The sequence below is a fragment of the Pristiophorus japonicus genome, chromosome 3, assembly GCF_044704955.1.
Source record: "Pristiophorus japonicus isolate sPriJap1 chromosome 3, sPriJap1.hap1, whole genome shotgun sequence".
NCBI classification, from domain to species: domain Eukaryota; kingdom Metazoa; phylum Chordata; class Chondrichthyes; family Pristiophoridae; genus Pristiophorus; species Pristiophorus japonicus.
The window spans coordinates 248,633,617-248,658,562 of record NC_091979.1 but is presented as its reverse complement, the minus strand read 5'-3'; the positions used below and the strand labels follow the sequence as shown (position 1 = coordinate 248,658,562).

The window sequence follows — 24,946 nt, the reverse complement described above, 5'->3', positions numbered from 1 at the left end:
CCGTTCTCTGGATTTTCCGATCTCTGAGAGGTAGTGGTGGTGGGGGGGGTCTAATGTATGCACCGGTGAGTATGCTCACAGGTTTGTGGAGCTGCTGAGTTGGGAGTGGCTTAGCTAGTCACATGATGTTCAAAAGACTCAATAAAACCTCGGCCAGTTGGGTTTGGGGGATCCACGATGAGGCAGGTGGTTGTGAGTATGGAGGAAGAACTGGTAATGTGTAGTGTGATTGCTAAACCTTTTGTCAATAAACCAACTCGGTCTTTCGTTTAGGCACTTTACAGTCTTCTGGAGTCAACATCGAGTTCAACAATTTCAGAGCGTAACCACTGCCAATCTTTGGCTCCCTTCTCCAAAACTATAAAGCCACCATCAACCAAGTGTCGCTGCAAGACCAATACCCGCTCCCGAGAGCGGAGGACCTTTTTGCCACGCTGACAGGTGGCAAGCTGTTCATGAAGCTGGACCTCACGTCGGCCTACATGACTCAGGAACTGGCTGAAGAATCCAAGCTTGTGACCACCATCATGACGTACAAGGGATTATTTATCTACAACAGGTGTCCATTTGGCATTCGTTCGGCGGCAGCTATCTTTCAGAGAAACATGGAAAGCTTGCTCAAATCCATTCCTGGAACAATCGTATTCCAAGATGACATCCTTATAACGGGTCGAGACACCGAGGAACATCTCCACAACCTGGAGGAGGTGCTACGCCGATTGGATCGGGTAGGCTTGCGGCTGAAAAAGGCCAAGTGTGTGTTTTTGGCCCCAGAGGTCGAGTTTTTGGACAGGAGGGTTGCCGCAGACGGGATCCGGACCACTGAATCAAAAACTGAGAACGATCCACTGGACACCCAGGCCCAGCAACACATTGGAGTTGCGATCATTCCTAGGACTTTTGAACAATTTCGGGAACTTTCTGCCGAACTGAAGCACATTGTTGGAGCCGTTACACATGCTCCTCCGTAAAGGTTGTGAATGGCTTTAGGGGGACTGTCAAGAACGGACTTTCAAAAAGGTGAGGAACCTGCTGTGTTCTAACAAACTGTTGACCTTGTACAACCCCTGTAAAAAACTGTTTTTTAACGTGCGATGCATCATCCTACGGGGTTGGGTGTGTGTTGCAGCAGGGTAATGACGACGGCAGACTCCAACCGGTGGCTTATGCCTCCAAGTCACTCTCCCAGGCAGAGCGTGGATACGGCATGGCCGAAAAGGAATCACTTGCTTGTGTTTATGGTGTGAAAAAGATGCACCAGTATCTTTTCGGTAGACAGTTCGAGCTCGAGACAGACCACAAGCCGTTAACATCCCTGTTGTCCGACAGCAAGGCTGTCAATGCCAATGCGTCAGCTCGCATACAGCGATGGGCTCTCACGCTGGCTGCGTATGACTACACCGTACGGCACCGGCCAGGCACCGAAAACTGCGCTGACGCGCTCAGCAGGCTCCCACTGGCCACCACCGAGGGGGCAGTGGAGCAAAGCGCTGAGATGGTCATGGCCGTCGAGGCTTTCGACACCGCAGGCTCCCCCATCACAGCCCGCCAGATCACAATCTGGACCAACTCTGGACCTCCTATCCATGATAAACAAATGTGTCCTGATTGGGGATTGGGCGCCCGCAACAGGGCGTGCCCCGAGGATGTCAGACTGTTTCAGAGACGGATGGATGAGCTCTCCATCCAAGCCGACTGCCTGCTATGGGGCAGCCGCGTAGTCATGCCCCAGAAAAGCAAAGAAACGTCCATCAGGGAACTCCACAGCGAGCACCCTGGCATCATGTTAATGAAGGCCATTGCCCAGTCACATGTATGGTGGCTGGGGATTGACTCAGACCTGGAACACTGGGTTCGCAGGTGCACGACGTGCGCCCAGCTGGGCAATGCCCCCAGGGAGGCCCCACTCTGCCCGTGGCCCTGGCCCACCAGGCCATGGTCACGTATTCACGTAGACTATGCAGGCCCGTTCATGGGGAAAATGTTCCTGATCGTTGTCGATGCATACTCGAAATGGATCGAGTGCATCATATTAAACTCGTGCACGAAATCCATCACCGTGGAGAGTCTGCGTACGGTTTTCGCAACCCACGGTTTGCTGGACATCCTGGTCAGCGACAATGGCACGTGTTTCACCAGCCATGAATTCCAGGAGTTTATGTCGGGCAATGGTATCAAACACATCCGGACAGCGCCGTTCAAGCCGGCTTTCAATGGCCAGGCAGAACTTGCGGTCCAAGTCATAAAACAGGGCATACTACGCATCCAAGGACCCTCCATTCAGTACCGCTTATTGCACCTCCTGCTGGCCTACAGGTCCCGCCCGCACTCTCTCACGGGAGTCCCGCCAGCGGAAATCCTCATGAAATGCACACTTAAAAAGCGGCTGTCCCTCATTCACCCAGACCTGGCAGACATTGTTGAGGGCAAGCGCCAGTCCCAAACCGAGCTCCATGATCGAAACTCAAGGGGGAGGTGTATAGAAATAGATGACCCGGTATTTGTTCTTAGCCATGCTTTGGGACCCAAGTGGCTTGAGGGCACAGTAATTGGCAAAGAAGGAAACAGGGTCATGGTGGTCAGACTAAACAATGGGCAGACATGCCGCAAACACTTGGACCAAGTAAAGAAAAGGTTCAGCATAGACACGGAGGAACCTGAAGAAGAGCATGAGATGCCACCCACACTACTGCCAGTGGGCGAGCAACGAGGACAATCCACAGCATGCACAGTCCCTGCGGCCAGCCCGGACAGGCCGCAATCACCTCAGGTGACAGAGATGCATGCCGAGGCTCAGCCACCAGAGCCACAACTGCGGCGCTCCACGAGAGAGCGCCGACCACCTGAAAGACTTAAGCTTTGACACAAAAAGACGTAAGGGGGGAGGTGATGTCATGTATGTAACCATCATGCAACGGTAATCTTCATGTAACTGTAACCTTTAAGCAACTCCTATACACTGTACTTGTACCCTGGAAATGCAAACCCTGACCACAGGGGGTGAACTTGTGGGAGACACTCCTCACTTGGGTTTCCAGGTATAAAAGGGGAGGTCCCACCCAGGGTCAGCACTCCTTGGTCCTGGGAATAAAGGTTAAGGTCACGTAGTGACTGTGTCTGCAGTACATGCCTCGTGTGAGTTTGTAGTACGGTGCAGGGACACCACACTTTCCTTCAACCACTGTCTGCCCCACCTGTGACAGTGACTGTAATTCCCGTATTGGACTGTACAGTCACCTGAGAACTCACTTTTAGAATGGAAGCAAGTCTTCCTCGATTTTGAGGGACTGCTTATGGTGATGATTAAGGAGTGTGATCCTGCATTGAAATTATTAGGAGAGTTAGTGAAGTGCATTATTTTCATATCTGAGGAGGAGATGTCAATTAAACATTCTGTAATCAATTGAAACCTGTCGTATTGTTTAAAATAAAATCTCTCTAATAAACCTGATTTGTAGGTTATAGCCTAAACCATTTAATTTGATGGTTCTCTTCCATAATCTGAAGGCAAGGAGAAGGCAAGGGATTGCGACAATTCACTGATCTAATTATAGAAACAATAATATTATGTTTAATCACCAGGCAATACTTCATTACCATATATTGTGTGTTTAAAGCCACATCCTTGTTGATCGAAAGTGTGGGCTGGTATGTGTTTTTTGTCCGTGATCGACATCTACCATAGCCCCAGAGTTCATAGAAGACCTTTTTGTGCCCTTACAAATTGTTGGCTGGCAGCATCTAATCCTCAGTCCAATTAATTTTACATTTCTGTGCATGCGCGATATCTAGAATGTAAAAGCCGGTCAGCGGCCTATGCGGGACTTTGCAGATAACTGCATCGCCGCATGGCCACTCGGCTGCACAGCTTAGTGGGAACAGTTGTTAAAATCCCCCTTTAGGTAAATGAATGGAGAGTCCTGATTCTTGGCTCGACTTTGCTTATCTCGTAACCAACAGCTCATTCAAAAAATCTCGACACTCACCTCTGTTTTAATTATACAATATATTAATTATATTATTTTAATTATGTTATGTTTTAATATTATAAGAACATAAGAAATAGGAGCAGGAATAGGCCATTCGGCCCCTCGAGCCTGCTCCGCTATTCAATAAGATCATGGTTGATCTTCTACCTCAACTCCATTTTCCTGCACTATCCCCATATTGCTTGATTACCTTAATATCCAAAAATCTATCTATTTCTGTCTTGACTAAACTCAATGACTGAGCCTCCACAGCCCTCTGGGATAGAGAATTCCAAAGATTCACCACCCTCAGAGTGAAGAAATTCCTCCTCATCTCAGTCCTAAATGGCCGACCCCTTATTCTGAGACTGTGACCCCTGGTTCTAGACTCCCCAGCCAGGAGAAACATCCTCCCTGCATCTACGCTGTGAAGCCCTGTAAGAATTTTGTATGTTTCAATGAAATCACCTCTCATTCTTCTAAACTCTAGGAAATATAGGCCAAGTCTACTCAGTCTCTCCTCGTAGGACAATCCCCCCCATCCCAGGAATCAATCTGGTGAATCTTCGTTGCACTTCCTCTATAGAAAGTATATCCTTCCTTAGGTAAGGAGACCAAGGGGCCGAAATTGCCCCTTCCCTTAAGGCCTGTTACTGTAGGAAATCAGCGGCCACGATGCGGAGTGGCATGACCGCCGATTTTTTGTGGAATCATCGGCGCTACACTGAATAACTGACAGTGCCGGACACTCCACCCGCCCCCAACTTCCACTCCTCTAGTGGCCGAACTTCCACTCTCCACTCTCCAGTGCACTTCCGCCCCCATTATGACCGAATGCCAAAGAACAGAATTTCGCGCAAGAGGCAACCACATTCACCGCGACGGTGAAAACAGCTCAAACACGGTAAGTGCGCCGCGTTTCCAGCAGGGGGCAATTTCAGCAATCAAAACTGTACACAATACTTCAGGTGCGGTCTCACCAGGGACTTATATAATTGCAGCAAGACGTCTTTACTCTCATACTCAAATCCTCTTGTAATAATGGCCAACATACCATTTTCTTTCTAACTTTGTTAACGTGTACAAGGACACCCAGGTCCCTCTGAACACCAACACTTCCCAATCTCTCACCATTTAGGAAATACTCTGCTTTTCTATTTTTCCTACCAAAGTGAATAACATTTCTCCACATTATTTCCATTTGCCATGTTCTTGCCCATTCACTTAGCCTGTCTATATCCCCTTGAAGCCTCTTTGCATCCTCCTCACATTCCCACCTAGCTTTGTTACAATATATATAATATATTATATATATTATAACTTTAATACCTGTATATGATATGACATTTTATTATTTTTTAGTATATTTTTTTTAAAAGTGGCAGCATTTAAGCGCAAATATAATTACAAACTAAGCACAGCAAATTGTATTAACTGCTTCCAGCACAGGTTTCCAAAATGTTGCCCCATCTTATATTTTCAGCTGCCGGCTATGTCCTCTTGCTTTCCCCGACTTTACAACCACTAACCCATGAACATATGGGAATAAAACCTTGCAGGAAATGATTTTTGAATATTAAGTGCATAATATGCCATAATTGTCACCAATCATTCATTTGAATCCCATTAGTAAATTCTCTGATAGACACCTATGCTACTCATGTTGACGATGCTCTGGGGTCCGGTGGGGGCTACGGAGTCGACTGGACTCGCGATCGTTGCGGACAGAACGTTCAACAGATCGTTCAGCCGAGCTACTACATCCATTCTAAATGTTATTAGTTCTGTGCCACAGATGGAGAGGCGACAATCCAGCGTTCTCTTGATCAGTCTGTATTGTGACTACATCTGGCACCTTTTTATGATGAATCGAGACACTTGCAAGTCACGACGAGCTAGAGATTTCTTGGGATGTGATGCCATGCAAATCACTGGGCTCTTATCATGCCCAAATAGGTCAATCCATTCTCCTTGTGGAGCGAGAGGCACTTGTGCCGTGAGACGCACAGTGCTTGTTCAGTGTTACGACCTCAGAATTAGACCACTCGGGTTTTGTAAGAGGCACTGATTTATATATCTGCGCCTATCAACTCTCAGGCTTTCAAAGCTTTTATCTGAAAACTCTTATGGATATAAGCTCTGCTAATAATCCTGTGGCGATGATAAAGAAGAGCAGGAACATTGGACATTCATGTCGAGTTTCCCTTGTCAACGGAGAGCACGCCAACAATAAGTCACTGCTCGGCAATGCTGCAGTTAGCTCTTTATAAAAGCAACTTGCGGCAGTTTAGAAAGCCCCGCTATTTGCAGTTTAGACAGAACAGGTGCAGATTATTCACTCTCCACTCTTTCCTGCGTCAAATGAGATTACAGGCACTGGAGCCTCGATGAGCTTTGTCTATATCAGAGTTAATAAGCAACTGTAGACTGTCTGCTGACTGACCTTCCTAGCACAGCCCATTTTACTTTACTTCATATGGATTGCCAGTATTATCCGTCATATGTGTCAGCTGAGGCTCAGTGGGTTCCCTAAGAACATAAGAAATAGGAGCGGGAGTAGGCCATCTGGCCCCTCGAGCCTGCTCCGCCATTCAATAAGATCATGGCTGATCTTCTACCTCAATACTTTCCCACACTATTCCCATATCCCTTTAATTCCCTTAGTTCTGCAAAAAATTAGCAACCTCTGTCTTGAATATACTCAATGACTGAGCTTCCACAGCCCTCTGGGGTAGAGGTAGATTCACAACCCTTTGAGTGAAGAAGTTTCTCCTCATCTCAGTCCTAACTGGCCGACCCCTTATCCTGTGACCCCGTATTCTAGATGCCTCAGCCAGGGGAAACATTTTCTCAGCATTAACCCTGTCAAACACCTCAAGAATTTTACGTGTTTCAATTAGATCACCTCTCATTCTTCTAAGCTCGAGGGAATATAGGCCTAGTCTACTCAATCTCTCCTCTAATTAGGGCAATCCCCTAATCCCAGGAACCAGTCTAGTGAACCTTCATTGCACTCCCTCTTTCCTTGGGTAAGAAAACCAGTAAGTTCGTCTCTGAGTCAGAAGATGGTGGTGAGATAACTGAAACAAAACCAGAAAATACTGGAGCGACACAGCAGTCAGTCAGCATTCGTAGAGAGAACAGACACTTTTATATTTCTGTTGCAGACCTGTCTTCAGACCCGATACCTGTAATGTATGCACCTGTAAGTATGCTCACAGGTTTGTGGAGCTGTTGCAAAGGTAGGCACCGGAGGGACTGGAATGCATCATCACCCCTGGCAATCAAATTTTAATTTGAACCACTTGTCTAAAGGTTAATTTGTCTATGTTTGTCGGTTTTAGTACCCCCACCCACCGCACTTTTAGCCAGGGGGCACTTGTATAATTTGTGTTTTGGTGCCCTCAGAAAAAAAACACACACAAAAAAACAAGGGGGCACCTAAAAAGGTTTTGGAGTGTGACCCCCCCTTTAATCAGGGGGCACTTGATTAAAGTATACAACAAAATAATTGTAGAGCTGTTTCATCATGAGTGGCTTAGCCAGTCAGGTGATGTTCAACAGACTCAATAAAACCCCAGCCAGTTGGGTCTAGATCATCCACGATGAGGTATGCAGTTGTGAGCCCAGTGGATGAACTGGTAAATGTGTCATCATAGGCAGTCCCTTGGCATCGAGGAAGACTTGCTTCCACTCCTGAAGTGAGTTCTTTGGTGGCTGAACAGTCCAATACGAGAGCCACAATATGTAGTGTGATTGTCAAACCTTTGTTAAGAAACCAACTAGTTCTGAATAGCAATGTTTTTCTATGAATTCTTAAGCAAAGAGCCCATGAAGCAAATACATTACTAAACCTTTCCTTGCTTTGGAATGTGGAGAAGGTACATTTAAACGTAAGTTTGTACTGAGCTAGATTTGACACTGACCTTATCCTGGAGGAAAAGAGTAGTACATTTACTGGGGCAGGTCATGTCAGACTCAGTTCCGTTTGGCTGATTGGAGTCAAGCCCAGCGACTGCTACTGGTCGGTTTCATTCTCTCAAAGTGTTATCTTCCAGACAATGAAGAATGGGAATACTGAAACTATGTTGTAAGTCTCCTTCTCCCCAAATAGTCCAGGAGACAAAATCACTATGCAACTGAGTTATACGGACCATGGAGGTCTAACGGTCAATTCCCCATTTACATTTACTCAGCTGGTCTCAGTCAGGGCGGTGATTGGGGCAATTGGTCTTGGAACCCCTGTGCTGGGAAGAGGGAAGATTGGCGAAGGTTACCACTCATGATCACTGGATGCTCAGTCGTTGAGTATATTCAAGACAGAGATTGATACATTTTTGGATATTAAAGGAATGAAGCGATGTGGGGATAGTGCAGAAAGGTAGAGTTGAGGTAGAAGATCAATCATGATCTCATTGAATGGCGGAGCAGGCTCGAGGGGCCGAATGGCCTACTCCTGCTCCTACTTATGCCCTGCGAATTTTGCTGGATCAGAGCACTTGTGCAGACATCAGTTGAGTATGCTCGCTACCATAGGGAGTAGCTGAGGCGACTTGCATAGGTGCATTTAAGGGGAAGCTAGATAAACACATGAAGGAAAAAGGAATAGACGGATACGCTGCTGGGGTGAGATAAAGAAGGGTGTGATGAGGCTCGTGTGGAGTGCAAACACGGCATGGACCTGTTGGGCGAAATGGCCTGCTTCTGTGCTGTAAATACTATCCAGCCTCACACAATGACCGGTTTCCAGGATCAACGAGGGGAAGACAGACAGAAGCTATGGGATCTGTACCGCAGTGCGAGTTAACCTGTGAAGATTAAAGTAAACCTCTACCATCCGTGCAGGAGTTTTTATTGCACATCTTAATTTTACAAAATCAGCTTTGCTAGAGCTTTCCATCTAGCACTGCTCATGTCCTGAAAGAAGACTTCATGTCCCAAGAGGCACTTGTTGAATATTGATGATTTCTCAAGCACCATCTTCAACAGCTGTGCCTCCCTTCACAACCCATCCATGACTTCCCCACTTTTCAGTTGCGAGGCCAGCTCCCTCATTGAATATTTATGTCTGGTGATACTCTGCTGGATGCTCCACATTTAGTTTAAGGCCAAAGTGCAGAGTAAGCCTGGGGTGGGGTGAGGGAGAGACCAAATGTAGGTCCACCGTGAGCAAATCTGAGCAGCATGTGTGGCTATATTAGAACTTTAAGTCTTCAAAGACCAAAGGTACATCCGTGCCTTTGTTACCTCTAGACTTGACTACTCCAACGCACTCCTGGCTGGCCTCCCACATGCTACCCTATGTAAACTAGCGGTGATCCAAAACTCGGCTGTTCGTGTCCTAACTCGCACCAAGTCCCGCTAACCCATCACCCTCTGTGTTCGCTTACCTACATTGGCTTCCGGTTAAGCAACGCCTCGATTTCAAAATTCTCATCCTTGTTTTCAAATCCCTCCATGGCCTCGCCCCTCGCTATCTCTGTAATCTCCTCCAGCCCCACAACCCCCCCCCCCCCACCCCGAGATGTCTGCGCTCCTCTAATTCTGCCCTCTTGAGCATCCCTGATTATAATTGCTCAACCAATGGTGGCTGTGCCTCAGGCCCCAAGCTCTGGAATTCCCTGCCTAAACCTCACCGCCTCTCTACCTCTCTTTCCTCCTTCAAGACGCTCCTTAAAACCTACCTCTTTGACCAAGCTTTTGGTCACCTGCGCTGATTTCTACTTATGCGGCTCGGTGTCAAATTTTGTATCTCAATACTCCTGTAAAGCGCCTTGAGACATTTCACTACATTAAAGGTGCTATATGAATACAAGTTGTTGTTGTTGTGTTGATGTAAAACTGAATATTACAGGAGTTGTGTGCTAGAAATCCAGTCTACTTGAAGCCCTTTTAATAACTGCTGAAATCATCAGAATGCTTATCCAGGGCACAATCAACAGCAGGATTCAACATTTTCAAGATAAAGATAGAGCTTCCCGCAGTGCCATTCCCAACCAAGGAGCAGTCAGAACAGCCAAGCCGCTTGATCCTAAAATAACATCCTTGGAAATGTCAAGTGGAGGCCAGGTCAATAAATATTCTCTTGCGAGTGAAACTTTTTTTTATTGAATTAAGATTCTTTGGGCAGAGTCAGGTTGTTAAGGAACGAAAGTACAAGGAAGTTCACGAGAATCTTGGGGGTAGAAATTGGTTATGGCTGTTTTTGAGGCGGTGTCACTGTCTGAGTGTTGAATTTAGCGCCGGGCGCTAGGTGGAGGCTCAAACTGCTAAATTCAGTTTTAACTCCCAAAGATGAGAGAGCAGCACTAAGAAGTGGCGTTGTACACGCATCCTCGGGCAGGAGCTCAGGAGGCTGACTGAATTTCCCGACGGGAGGCTGTCGCCATGCTAGGGAAAAAAAACGGGAAGAAAAAAACCCCTAAAACTTCTCCGATCCACTCGCACACTTCCCCACTCTTAAAACTAATGGAAAAACATACAGAGATAAATAGAGAGAAAAACTTACCTTCCTTTCTGGGCGATTCCGCCCGAGAACCGCTCTGTGACCACCTGTGTCCCTGTCGGTACGGCAGCCGGACAAAGCAAATATCGCGACAGAGGCGTTAAAGAGGCATCATACGCTGGATGATGTCACCACGTGGGTGGAATAACCGGCGCGACATTGCCTCTTGTCGCCTCTGCCAAAGAGCTGACTGAATTTCAGCCGGGGCGTGGACACCGCCTAACGACGAAGGTAGACTTTTGCCGCCTGTTTGTTGCCTAGCACCGGCTGTCACGGGCGGCATCCAAAACCCAATTTCAACCCCTAGAACTCCTTTGAAAATCACACTGGCAAAAAATATAGAAACACAGTTTAATGTGCTGGGGTCCACCTAAAAGGTGTCAGAGCAACAGTCCAAACAGAAGCCAGCAGAATCTACGCTGTGACTATGCTGAGCACTCTAACAAGCTAAAGTCAAAACTGAGGATTTTTCCAAAACCCTTCGAGCATTTTAACTTCGAGCTGTTAACTTTATATTCAGCCGATTTCTCCCTTTCTTATCTGTGCAGGGTAAACTGAGACGGAAATGAGACCTGCTTAGATTCGCTGGGAATTTCCTCCCAGTCGCCTGCTCCAATTTCAGCGGAAGATCGGCAGAAACATTGTTTCGTGGGGCGAGGAGAGTGGGTACGCGCAAGAGTCCAGAGTTGGAGGAAGGCAGAGTTCTCAGAGGGTTGTGTGGCTGGAGGAGGTTACAGTAATAGGGAGAACGTAGCTTTTGCTGCCTAAAATGTGAGAAGAGAACTAACTGATTAAAATGATTGTATTTTTGTCACCCAAATTCAAATTACCATTACACTTGTTATCCATGGGAAAAGCAGTTTTCCCGAAGAGTCCATTGGTGATGCTGTAGTTGTCGGCATGGAGATATGCAGATTCTGGAGCTTATCAAACCCCCTCTAGTGGTAAAAGTGTGTCACTGCAGGCGTGACGATATGTCACAGCTTAGTGATGCCCTTATACGGGGTGCGTGCCATACATCGAACACTTAACATTTTATAGATTTTTTATGGACAGCATTGCTCAGTTACCGCAGCTTTTGGGAGAGATACTGGAAATTAAAACCAATAAAGTTCTGGCTGTCATTTAAATCTAGCATTGGAAACGTTGGACACATTCCTGATGGTTTCACCCCATGATCTCCCGCCTCCAACCACCCCGCCCAATCAATTTTTTTTCCCATCTCCAATATTTTTACAACAAACAAATAAAAATGTTCAAAGAAAATGAAAAAGCGCACCATGCTGGATTTTCGGCTTTGCTGATTTCGGGGCAGTAATGACGACGGGGCGGTAAAGTTTGCGCCCGGGAACAGTTTGCGCCTCAGTCAGCAAAATTGGGCAGCTGGGTGCTGAGTGTAGGGCAGAGCACTAAGGGAGGCGTTACACACCTCTCTTAGGGTGCTGGGCCGGCCGAGCTTGGGAAAATCCCAAGCTAAACAGCCGGCCTCGGAGTGCCGGAAGAGAGGTCTGGGGGGCAAAAAAAAACCTGCAGAAAATCCACCAAAAAAAGTCATAAGAAATAGCCCACGCCACCACAACATAAATCGCAAAAAAATTTAATAAGAAACAATCACACTTACCTGAGGTCGACATTACTTACCTTACTGTAGCCGCGACAGTTTGAAACGCCCGGCGGTCTAAGCACAGCGCTGTACGGATCGGGCTGGAGTCAAAAATCGAGCTGGTGTCGCAACCAGGGGCATTGCACACTGGCTCACCTCCTCCGGGCGGTAATGCTCTGCGCCCCGCCGAAACTGACACCGAAAGTCTCGGTGGCACGTTGGCAACTGACCGCCCGCTCAGACGTGCTTACCGCCACCATTGCCACCCCTCCGGGGCACTAACAGGGACGGCAGAAGACTGAACATCCAGTCCCATTTGTTTCAATACCCTTATGCACTTTTTCCCGGGTTGCTGACGGGAGTGCCCAGATTGAGCTTGAATTCCAGGAGACTCCAGGGTGATCCCGGAGGGTTGGCAGCCCGACCGTCAAACCCCAGGTTATTGTATCGCATCATTTCTTGCAGCCCGTTGGCTGTTGGATTGAAACAACAGCCTGACCTTTCTTGAAACAATAGATTTCAAGAATCCAGAACAAGCATCCCGAAACTAAACTTCTGATTAAAATCACAAATAGGATCAAACTTTGCGAACCAAAGCCTCGACTAAAGCGACGTGGAAACTTGTTCCAATTTTCACTCAGGTGGATTCCCCGCTCGAGCCTGAATAAAAATTGCAGTCGGGTCTTGATGATGCTATCGGGCTACAACGTACACATGTAAAGAAGGACCCCGTTAGCTCCGGGAACCTGTCCTTGCTGCCTGTTCAGGAGTGCAGGTTAAAGGTGCAGATGCTGCGATGGTGGCAGCTTTCGGTCAGGTAAGAGCCAGGGCGATTTTAACCGCCTACTCGCCAGGTTTCTGCTGAGCAAGCGGGGTTAAAATAGCCCCCGTGTGTGTGTGTGTGTGTGTGTATGTGTGTGAAATGTTACGAAACCTTGAGCCATGAGCCTTGCATGCAGTGGCTGATGATCGGAACATGCAACCAGCTTCCGTCAAGGGACGGAGAAATGGCGAGCAGTGCACAGGACATCTTCCAATAAGCTGCCTGCTGTGTACAAGTCCACGTCAGCACACAAGCTCTTGGCAAATGCAGTCCTGTAAACCAAATAAGGTTAAAAAATATAATGGCTAGAGATGAGACTAAATGTAAATCAGCAGATATGTAAACCTACCTCTTTGACCAAGCTTTTGGTCATCTGCCATATCATTTCTTCTTATGTGGCTCGGTGTCAAATTTATTTGTTTTGTCTTATAACACTGTTGTGAAGCGTCATGGGACGTTTTACTGCGTTAAAGGCACGATATAAATAAAAGTTGTTGTTGTTGATAGTAAACTTCGGGCAATGCGCTCATGGTTTTCTGATGCAGCCCGGTGAGAGTTTCTGCCGCCTGCGCAGTTTTCCCATAAAACCATTTCCAGAACTAAACCAACTTGGTTTTGGAGCAAGTGTGGAGCAGCACACTGCTGGAAACCAAGCTCACCCCAAAGATATATCATTACAAGGTGGGACAATCTGGGGAGTTGTGTGAGGCGGCTCTCAGTCCCGGTACAGACACAAGATGCCTTGCTGTGTTCTCGGTGAAACATTAACAAGGGCACTTACCACTCAAAGTCCAAGTCTGTGCAGGTACACGGCACTGATGTCACTGCTCCACTGTACTTCTTTCCCAGAATGCACCGCGTTGCTGGGCTGCGTCTCTTGTATAGCCGCATCTCCCCCATAATGCAAGGCTCTCCCTTCAAAGAAAACACATTTATCAGAAACTCGGAGTCAAATCAGTCAATTGCCTTATGAGCATGGTCAATCCTTTCGGTTCTGACATCTACCTGTAGTCTTAAATCTAGTTTCAATGATGGCACTCTGCAAATTGCCTGAAGCGTCTTCTCAAAATGGAGTTCAGCATGAAAGTCACGGCACAATATCGAATTAGTAGTTAAGGAAAAGATTTTGCAAGAAAGGGCGGGGGAGTGGGATGAGCTGAAGTGCTCTTGCAGAGAGCCGGCACTGGCTCGATGAGCCGAATGGCCTCCTTCTGTGCTGAAACCATTCTACGAGTCCATGATTCTAACTGAATATTCAGAAATGGTTGGGAAGTTAGTACTAAATCAAACCATGCAGATCTTTATTGGAACGGAACTTTCCTTATTGTGGCTAACATTGAGGACTAAGCTCAAACTATTACCACCCCTCTTCCACACTGTGGTCTGTCTACCTTTAAGGATCATTCACCCACAGAGGATATTTCCACTCATAGGGGAAACTAAAACTAGGGGGCATAGTCACAGAATAAGGAGCCACCCATTTAAAACTGATGAGGAGGAATTTCTTCTCTCAGAGAGTTGTAAATCTATGGAATTCCCTGCCCCAGAGAGCTGTGGAGGCTGGGGCATTGAATATATTTAAGGCGGAGAAAGACAGAGTTTTAGAGAGATAAGGGAATAAAGGGTTTTCGGGAGCGGGCAGGGAAGTGGAGCTGAGTCCATGATCAGATCAGCCATGATCTTATTGAATGGCGGAGCAGGCTCGAGGGGCCAAATGGCCCACTCCTGCTCCTATTTCTTATGTTCTTATGTCCCATCCTTATCACCCACAATCTTTCTTTTAAGTTAAAGGACAGCAACAGGTACTCTTCAAGCAAACTGGCTCATGTAACATATTGTTGCTGGAAAAATTAAAATTGAGGGAGACATGATTCAGATTTTTTTTTAATGATCAGAAGTATAGAGAAGGTTGAGGTAAGCAAGTTAATTTAATTCCCACGGGAGCACAGGACTAGAGGGCATAAGTGAAAAATTCTAAACCCTCAAGCAAGGTTAGAGATCAGGAAAGTAATAGTATTTTCTTCACTGAGTTCCATAGAAGGAAGATGATTCAGGATCTTCTCGCAACTTTGAAAGGTAACTGGATCAATTTCTACAGCGAAGGAATACCGATAGCAATTTTGCTATTTTGTTCCAAGGGAGGCGATGAAGGAACTTCCCTTCTCACCCTGGTCTCCCTTATAGTTTTATGTAAAATCAAAGTTGCTCAGAGTCAACAGTTAATTAAAGGCTGGCCATAGGTAGTGAAATGGCCTGAAGAATGTTCTCAAAATGGAGTTCAGCTTCAAACATACCACACAATGTGGAATTAGTAGTTCAACTTGATGCTGAGAAATGGTTGGGAAATCAGAACGAATATTGGAACAGAATATTCAGTGTGGGGGACAAGAGGCTAACATTGGGGACTAAACTCAAAAATAACTCCTCAGTGGGTTAGAAATACCTCATCCCTTACCCGCTCCTGCGGAGAACCCTTTGTTACAAGGATGGTTGAGGAGTTAGGGGAGTGAAATTAGGACATGGTGTCAAGGTATCTGTGCCTCATTACTTTGACATATTCCAGAACCTTCATGTGACTGTTGGAAGTGATTGACCACAGAAAAGGTGAACTCTTAGAACACGTGTATTATGGAGCTGACTTTATAACCTCTTGAACTCATCTAGTTAATTCTTTTTAAATTCATTCATAGGATGTGGGCATCACCGGCAAGATCAGCATTTATTGCCCATCTCTAATTGCCCTCGAGAAGGTGGTGGTGAGCCACTGGGTCATTTCAGAGGGCGGTTAAGAGTCAACCACATTGCTGTGGGTCTGGGGTCACATATAGGCCAGGCCGGGTAAGGAAGGAAGATTTCCTTCCCTAAAGGATATTAGTGAACCAAATGGGTTTTTACGACAATCCTGTAGCTTTTTATTCCAGATTTTATATAATTGAATTTAAATTCCCCAGCTGCTGTGATGGGCCACATTGCCCGCATGCCCGACACAAGACTCCCAAAGCAAGCGCTCTACTTGGAATTCCTACATGGCAAGCAAGTCCCAGGTGGGCAAGGAAATGTTTCAAGGACACCCTCAAAGCCTCCTTGATAAAGTGCAACATCCCCACCGGCACCCGGGAATCCCTGGCCAAAGATGGCCCTAACTGGAGGAAGAGCACCCGAGAGAGCGTTGAGCCGAGAGCATACAGAAAACAAGTGCAGGCAGCGGAAGGAGCGTGCAGCAAACCAGACACCCCGACCACCCTTTCCTTCAACCACTGTCTGCCCCACCTGTGACAGAGACCGTGGGTCCCGCGTTGGACTGTTCAGTCACCTGAGAACTCACTTTTGGAGTGGAAGCAAGTCTTCCTCGATTTCAAGGGACTGCCAATGATGACAATGATGGGACTCAAACTCATGTCTCCAGATCATTAGCCCAGGATTACTAGTCCTGTAACATAACCACTACGCTACTGTATCTGATAACTCTATTAATTAGATGCTCCAATCTAGCATCCAGGTAGAATGGAGCTGATTCAAGGATTTACTTTTGTGGGAACTTTTTGACAGTAAGAGGGTTTGAATCAGGGACACCCAATTAAAAGTGTAACACCTCACCACATGAGTGCACCTGTCTCTTTTCAAGTTGAAGGCAGCAATCTGGCTATATCTGTACCTGTATCTGTACAATGGGTCGGCAGCAGCGCAGCTCAAGGTACTGGAGCTGGAGTTACAGAGTGAGAAGGCATAGCTTCGACTCTGCCCCTCCTTCCCTCTTGCGAGTCTCGATGCGACGAGCCATTGATCTCAGCCATGCTGTTGTGGGGAGGCACATAAAAGAGATCAGGGAGGGAGGGCACACCAGGGGACGAGCCACTGGGGGCAGCTCTCGCACCTTCTGGTAGCTGATCAAAGGACAGCTGCTCGGAGGTGTGAAGAATGAAGCCACCTGCTGGCCACTCCACTCAGCCACGCTCAGGCGGGGGGTGCGGGGCGAAAGGAAGGAATCAGAGCAATGAGGAAAAGAGAGAAAAACATAGGCACAGGGAAGATACACAGCAGGTGTTTTACAAGCTGAAGTGAACAAACACTGCTTAACCCTTCTGGCATCGAGCTCAGTAGAGACAAATAAACACATTTAAATTAAAATAGCGGGCAGGAATTTCACATAGACACATTTATTGCTAATATGATTTCAACACGATTGTGTCATCTCTTTGAGTTGCCCCCTGTTTAAAACTGAAGGTCAGGTTGGCCTGTTGTTGCAGTATGAACAACACACAAAATTAAATCAACAATGTCACGAAAGTGGAGCATTGCGTTTTGCTGACTGTTACAATCAGGGAGTCTGTCAATACCACACGTGATCAGTCTGATTGGTCCAGGAACCAATTATTTACAAGGATCAGTACAGTTGAGGGAGCCCATTCAGCCCATCTAGTACATCCGTCGAAACCAGCACTGCCTCCATCACACCATCCAATTGCCTCGTGAATGATCCCAGAGGTTTTTGCTTCCGTTAATCCGCTCCAGCGGAAACCTTGCGATACTGATCTTTGTAACTGGTCACCGTGTTTGTGCCGAGGGTTGGGTGGAGTTGTCGGGGAGGAGGGGAGATGGTGAGAACCTCTGCTACAAGGGGTGTGGAGCACAATATGTTGCTGCTAGTCCATTTGCAGGCGTTTGTATTTCGGGCACTGGGTGGAATTGTAGCTCACGACACGGTCCTGTCACAGAATCACAAAACAGTACAGCACTGAAGGAGGCCATTTGGCCCATTGAGTCTGTACCAATGTTCCCGCTAAGCTGCGCGGCTGCACAGTCATCTGCAAGGTCCCGTGCAGGCCGCTCACCGGCTTTTACATTGCAGATATCGGCATGTGCAGAAATTTGAATGGGTAGTGTAGTGAGGGAGGCAGGTCGCGCAGGAGGCTTACAGGGGATGTTGGTCTGTGCCAGCTCTTTCAAGGGAAATCCAGTTCGTCCCACTCCCTTGCTCTTTCCCCATGTCTCTGCAATTTTTTCTCCTTCAACTATCTATCCAATTCCCTTCTGAAAGCTACTATTGAATCTGTATCCAGCACCTTATGCATCTCAAATCGGAAGGCGCCAGCGGGAAGTCGAGGAGACGTCGGAGAGGCGGAGCAGCAGAGTCGGGAGGCCTACAAAAGGCCTATCAGTCGGGAGGTGCCAGCGGGAGGTCGAGGAGGCGTCGGAGAGGCCCAGCTGGTGCAGCTGCAGCAGGGAGGCAAAAAGAAGTAGAAAGAAATCGAAAGGTGACGTCACAGCCAAGGGGGTAAGTGATTGGCTGGTGATTGGTGAGTAGCTTTTTCTTTTTCTTTTCTATATCAGTAAGTAATCTTTAGCATTGTTGTTGATAAATTAAGTTAATCTAAGGGTTAAGACATGGCAGGAGAGCTCGGACACGTGTTATGCTCCTCCTGTACGATGTGGGAAGTCAGGGACGCTTCCGGTGTCCCTGACGACTACGTGTGCAGGAATTGTATCCTACTGCAGCTCCCGACGGACCACATTGCAGCACTGGAGCTGCGGGTGGATTCACTCTGGAGCATCCATGATGCTGAGAATGACGTGAATAGCACGTTTAGCGAGTTGGTCTTACTGCAGATTAAAGGTAAAAAACTGTGTACTGCATGGGAGCTGGTCCAGCATCCCCGTTGAAATGCAAAAGCTAATCAAGCCGTTCCAGCGGCGAAAGGACGAGCTGTCCATTCAGGCAGATTGCCTGTTGTGGGATAACCGTGTAGTGCTACCAAAAAAGGGCAGGGAGACGTTCATCTTGGATCTCCACAGCACACACCCGGGTATAGTAATGATGAAAGCGATAGCCAGATTCCACGTGTGGTGGCCTGGTATCGATTCTGACTTAGAGTCCTGTGTAAGGCAATGCAGCATATGTGCTCAGTTGAGCAATGTGCCCAGAGAGGCACCACTAAGTTTGTGGTCCTGGCCCTCCAGACCATGGTCGAGGATCCATGTCGACAATGCGGGCCCTTTTCTTGGTAAAATGTTCCTGGTGGTGGTGGATGTTTTTTCAAAATGGGTTGAATGTGAAATAATGTCGGGAAGCACCGCCACTGCCACCATTGAAAGCCTGAGAGCCATGTTTGCCACCCACGGCCTGCCTGACATACTGGTCAGTGACAATGGGCCATGTTTCACTAGTGCCGAATTTAAAGAATTCATGACCCGCAATACGATCAAACATGTCACCTCGGCCGTGTTTAAACCAGCCTCCAATGGACAGGCAGAGTGGGCAGTACAAACCATCAAACAGAGCCTTAAACGAGGCAGCTACCGCACAAGACCCCACTTGCACACAGGGGTGCCCCCGGCTGAGCTCCTCATGAAAAGGACACTTAAAGCCAGACTCTCGCTGGTTCACCCCAACCCGCATGATCAGGTAGAGATCAGGTGGCAGCAACAAAATGTAAGCGATGGTCGTACCACTGTGTGATGGGAAATTGATCTGAATGACCTTGTGCATGTGCTAAACTATGGACATGGTCCCAAGTGGATCACGGGCACGGCGATAGCTAAAGAAGGGAATAGGGTGTTTGTAGTCAAACTAGACAATGGACAAATTTGCAGAAAGCACCTGGACCAAACGAGGCTGTGGTTCACAGACTGCCCTGAACAACCCACAGCAGACACCACCTTTTTCGAGTCCACAACACACACCCAAAGGAGCAATGACACCATGCCGGACCAGGAAATTTAACCCAACAGCCCAGCAAGGCAAGGCTCACCTAGCTGCCCTGCAGGGCCAACAACACGCCAGCCCAGAGAGGGCACAACCAACACACCAGAACAGACATTTATGCCGAGTCGGTCCACCAGGGAAAGAAAGGCTCCCGATCGCCTCACCTTGTAAATAGTTTTCACTTTGACTTTGGCGGGAGGGCGAGTGATGTTGTGTATCTGTAAAGCATGCACTCCCATGTTCCGCCACCAGGGAGCTCATCCCCTGAAGTCCCAAGGGATCCCAGCATCCCTTGGGAGCACTGTATATAAGCCGGCCCCAAAGGCCTGTTCCTCACTCTGGAGTGTCTTATTAAAGACTGAGGTCATTGTTACTTTAACCTCACTGTGTGCAGCCTCATCTGTGTTAGGAACACAATATTCAACATTTAGGAAGGATAGACAGAGAGGAAAAGAAGGCAGGGTAGCGTTGCAAGTTAAAGAGGAAATTAATGCAATAGTAAGGAGGGACATTAGCCTGAATGATATGGAATCGGTATGGGTGGAGCTGCGGAATACCAAAGGGCAGAAAACGCTAGTGTGAGTTGTGTACAGACCACCAAACAGTAGTAGTGAGGTTGGGGACAGCATCAAACAAGAAATAAGAGATGTGTGCAATAAAGGTACAGCAGTTATCATGGGCGACTTTAATCTACATATTGATTGGGCGAACCACACTGGTAGCAATGCGGTGGAGGATGATTTTCTGGAGTATATTAGGGATGGTTTTCTCGACCAATATGTCGAGGAACCAACTAGAGAGCTGGCCATCCTAGACTGGGTGATGTGTAATGAGAAGGGACTAATTAGCAATCTTGTTGTGCGAGGCCCCTTGGGGAAGAGTGACCATAATATGGTAGAATTCTTTATTAAGATGGAGACTGACACAGTTAATTCGGAAACTAGGGTCCTGAACTTAAGGAAAGGTACCTTCGATGGTATGAGGCGTGAATTGGCTAGAATAGACTGGCAAAGGATACTTAAAGGGTTGACGGTGGATAAGCAATGGCAAACATTTAAAGGTCACATGGATGAACTTCAGCAATTGTACATCCCTGTCTGGAGTAAAAATAAAACAGGGAAGGTGGCTCAACTGTGGCTAACAAGGGAAATTAAGGATAGTGTTAAAACCAAGGAAGAGGCATATAAATTGACTTGAAAAAGCAACAAACTTGAGGACTGGGAGAAATTTAGAATTCAACAGAGGAAGACTAAGGGTTTAATTAAGAGGGGGAAAATAGAGTATGAGAGGAAGCTTGCAGGGAACATAAAAACGGACTGCAAAAGCTTCTATAAATATGTGAAGAGAAAAAGATTAGTGAAGACAAATGTAGATCCCTTGCAGTCGATTCAGGTGAATTTATAATGGGGAACAAAGAAATGGCAGACCAATTGAACAAATACTTTGGTTCTGTCTTCACAAAGGAAGACACAAATAACCTTCCGAATGTACTAGGGGACAGTGGGTCTAGTGAGAAGGAGGAATTGAAGGATATCCTTATTAGGCGAGAAATTGTGTGAGGGAAATTGATGGGATTGAAGGCCGATAAATCCCGGGGCCTGATTGTCTGCATCCCAGAGTACTTAAGGAAGTGGCCCTAGAAATAGTGGATGCATTGGTGATCATTTTCCAACAGTCTATTGACTCTGGATCAGTTCCTATGGACTGTAGGTTAGCTAATGTAACCCCACTTTTTAAAAAAGGAGGGAGAGAGAAAACGGGTAATTATAGATCGGTTAGCCTGACATCAGTAGTGGGGAAAATGTTGGAATCAATCATTAAGGATGAAATAGCAGCGCATTTGGAAAGCAGTGACAGGATCGGTCCAAGTCAGCATGGATTTATGAAAGGGAAATCATGTTTGACGAATCTTCTGGAATTTTTTGAGGATGTAACTAGCAGAGTGGACAAGGGAAAACCAGTGGATGTGGTGTATTTGGACTTTCAAAAGGCTTTTGACAAGGTCCAACGCAAGAGATTGGTGTGCAAAATCAAAGCATATGGTATTGGCGGTAATGTATTGACGTGGATAGAGAACTGGTTGGCAGACAGGAAGCTAAGAGTCGGGATAAACGGATCCTTTTCAGAATGGCAAGCAGTGACTAGTGGAGTGTCGCAGGGCTCAGTGCTGGGACCCCAGCTATTTACAATATACATTAACGATTTAAATGAAGGAATTAAGTGTAATATCTCCAAGTTTGCAGATGACACTAAACTGGGTGGTGGTGTGAGCTGTGAGGAGGACGCTAAGAGGCTGCAGGGTGACTTGGACAGGTTAGGTGAGTGGGCAAATGCATGGCAGATGCAGTATAATGTGGATAAATGTGAGGTTATCGACTTTGGGGGCAAAAACACGAAGGCAGAATATTATCTGGATGGCGGCAGATTAGGAAAAGGGGAGGTGCTACAAGACCTGGGTGTCATGGTTCATCAGTCATTGAAAGTTGGCATGCAGGTACAGCAGGCGGTGAAGAAGGCAAATGGTATGTTGGCCTTCATAGCTAGGGGATTTGAGTATAGGAGCAGAGAGGTCTTACTGCAGTTGTACAGCGCCTTGGTGAGGCCTCACCTGGAATATTGTGATCTGTTTTGGTCTCCTAATCTGAAGAAGGATGTTCTTGCTATTGAGGGAGTGCAGCGAAGGTTCACCAGACTGATTCCAGGGATGGCAGGACTGACATATGAGGAGAGACTGGATCAACTGGGCCTTTATTCACTGGACTTTAGAAGGATGAGAGGGGATCTCATAGAAATGTATAAGATTCTGACGGGACTGGACAGGTTAGATGCGGGAAGAATGTTCCCGATGTTGGGGAAGTCCAGAACCAGGGGACATAGTCTTAGGATGAGGGGTAGGCCATTTAGGACTGAGATGAGGAGAAACTTCTTCACTCAGAGAGTTGTTAACCTGTGGAATTCCCTGCCGCAGAGAGTTGTTGATGCCAGTTCATTGGATATATTCAAGGGGGAGTTAGATATGGCCCTTACGGCTAAAGGGATCAAGTGGTATGGAGAGAAAGCAGGAAAGGGGTACTGAGGGAATGATCAGCCATGGTCTTATTGAATGGCGGTGCAGGCTCGAAGGGCCAAATGGCCTACTCCTGCACCTATTTTCTATGTTTCTATGTTTCTAACCACTCATTGCATAAAAAAAGTTTTCCCTCGTGTCGCCTCTGGTTCTTTTGCCCATCACCTTAAATCTGCACCCTCTCGCTATCGACCTTTCAGCCATTGGTTTCACTTTGCTCTATCTAAACCCTTCATGATTTTAAACAGCTCCATCAAATCTCCTCTTCACCTTCTCTGCTCTAAGGAGCACAACCCTAGCTGCTCCAGTCTATCCACGCAACTGTAATCCCTCACCCCCGGAACAATTCTGGTAAATCTCTTCTGTTGCCTCTCCAAAACATTCAGCCTGTAACCTGGGTTCAGAACCAACCCTGGCTGAGTGGATCAGAAACTGCTGCTGCTGAGATTATTGAACGTTTCAACTGAGAAGTACGTGTTGGAACTTGATTAAATAAATATTTTTATAAGAAGATCTCTCGGAAAGCGGAACGAATAAGTTTCCTCGGGGCATCTGCTCTTCCTTCTGACTGTCCAATTTATAGATGAAGAAAGGCCAGAGAATAAGGTGGTAAAATAGCTCATTAGGAGCATGTTACAGATAAAAGAGAAGTCTAACAGCCAACTAAGGATAAAGCTATTCACCTGGTTTGGATTTCAGGAGATGAGATTGCGGCCGGGTTTGCGAAATCTGTCTCCAAAGCAAAATACCAGATCCATAATCATAGGCAGTCCCTCGGAATCGAGGAAGACTTGCTTCCACTCTTAAAATTAGTCCTTCGGTGGCTGAACAGTCCAATATGAGAGCCACAGTCCCTGTCACAGGTGGGACAGATAGTCGTTGAGGGTAAGGGAGGGTGGGACTGGTTTGCCGCACGCTCTTTCCGCTGCCTGCGCGTGGTTTCTGCATGCTCTCGGCAATGATTGCTGGCCCATGACTGAGAATTGTGAATTGCCTGTTTCAAACAGCTTCACCCGCTCTTGCCCAAATGAGGAAAGGTTACGGAGGGAGGGAGACATTGTCCCTGGAGTTATTCTCATGGAATTCAGGCTCTGTGCCATCGACTGGCGACACACAGGTGGTGAGCAGTTACCAGCGCTCTCTCTCCCGTGTGCACAACCCGAACTTCCAGACAGCCAGCAGCAGTGAAGAACCCCTCCTGATCTGCTGAGCCAACAATGACCTCTCCGTGTGACTTGCTAAACCCGCTGTGCCATTTCAGTCCCTGGAAATTCCATGCTTCTGCTCTGGTGCTCTACTTTATTGCACACCGTCGGTTGAAGTCAATGGGGTGGAAATTCGGTCTGTTGCCACTGCTGCTCGTGTCCCGGAGGGGCGGCGGGAATGATTTCCGGGCGGGCGGCCAGCTTCCAGCGCCCTGCCGGGACATTCGGTGCTGGTTTTGCGGGGGGCGCGGAGCATTACCGCCTGGGAGCGCGAGCCGGTGTGCAACTGCTGTGAAATTTGGCTGCAGTGGGATCCGAAGCGCCCCCTATTGGGACCACCTGGAAAAGCGGGAAGTCCGAGCAATTATAGAAACATAGAAACATAGAAAATAGGTGCAGGAGCAGGCCATTCAGCCCTTCTAGCCTGCACCGCCATTCAACGAGTTCATGGCTGAACATGAAACTTCAGTACCCACTTCCTGCTTTCACGCCATACCCCTTGATCCCCCGAGTAGTAAGGACTTCATCTAACTCCCTTTTGAATATATTTAGTGAATTGGCCTCAACTACTTCCTGTGGTAGAGAATTCCACAGGTTCACCACTCTCTGGGTGAAGAAGTTTCTCCTTATCTCGGTCCTAAATGGCTTACACCTTATCCTTAGACTGTGACCCCTGGTTCTGGACTTCCCCAACATTGGGAACATTCTTCCTGCATCCAACCTGTCCAAACCCGTCAGAATTTTAAACGTTTCTATGAGGTCCCCTCTCACTCTTCTGAACTCCAGTGAATACAAGCCCAGTTGATTCAGTCTTTCTTGATAGGTCAGTCCCACCATCCCGGGAATCAGTCTGGTGAATCTTCGCTGCACTCCCTCAACAGCAAGTATGTCCTTCCTCAAGTTAGGAGACCAAAACTGTACACAATACTCCAGGTGTGGCCTCACCAAGGCCCTGTACAACTGTAGCAACACCTCCCTGCCCCTGTACTCAAATCCCCTCGCTATGAAGGCCAACATGCCATTTGCTTTCTTAACCGCCTGCTGTACCTGCATGCCAACCTTCAATGACTGA

General features: G+C 47.2%; 1 protein-coding gene across 1 annotated transcript in view; it reads right to left on the bottom strand.

The window, feature by feature from the left end:
- The window catches only part of LOC139255589 (VPS10 domain-containing receptor SorCS3-like), a 450,963-nt gene that overhangs the window by 145,561 nt on the left and 280,456 nt on the right, over positions 1–24,946 (bottom strand). The window contains exon 15 of the mRNA XM_070873959.1: positions 13,681–13,814. Coding sequence (XP_070730060.1) covers positions 13,681–13,814 — 134 coding nt within the window. The remainder of the gene's footprint in view (positions 1–13,680; positions 13,815–24,946) is intronic.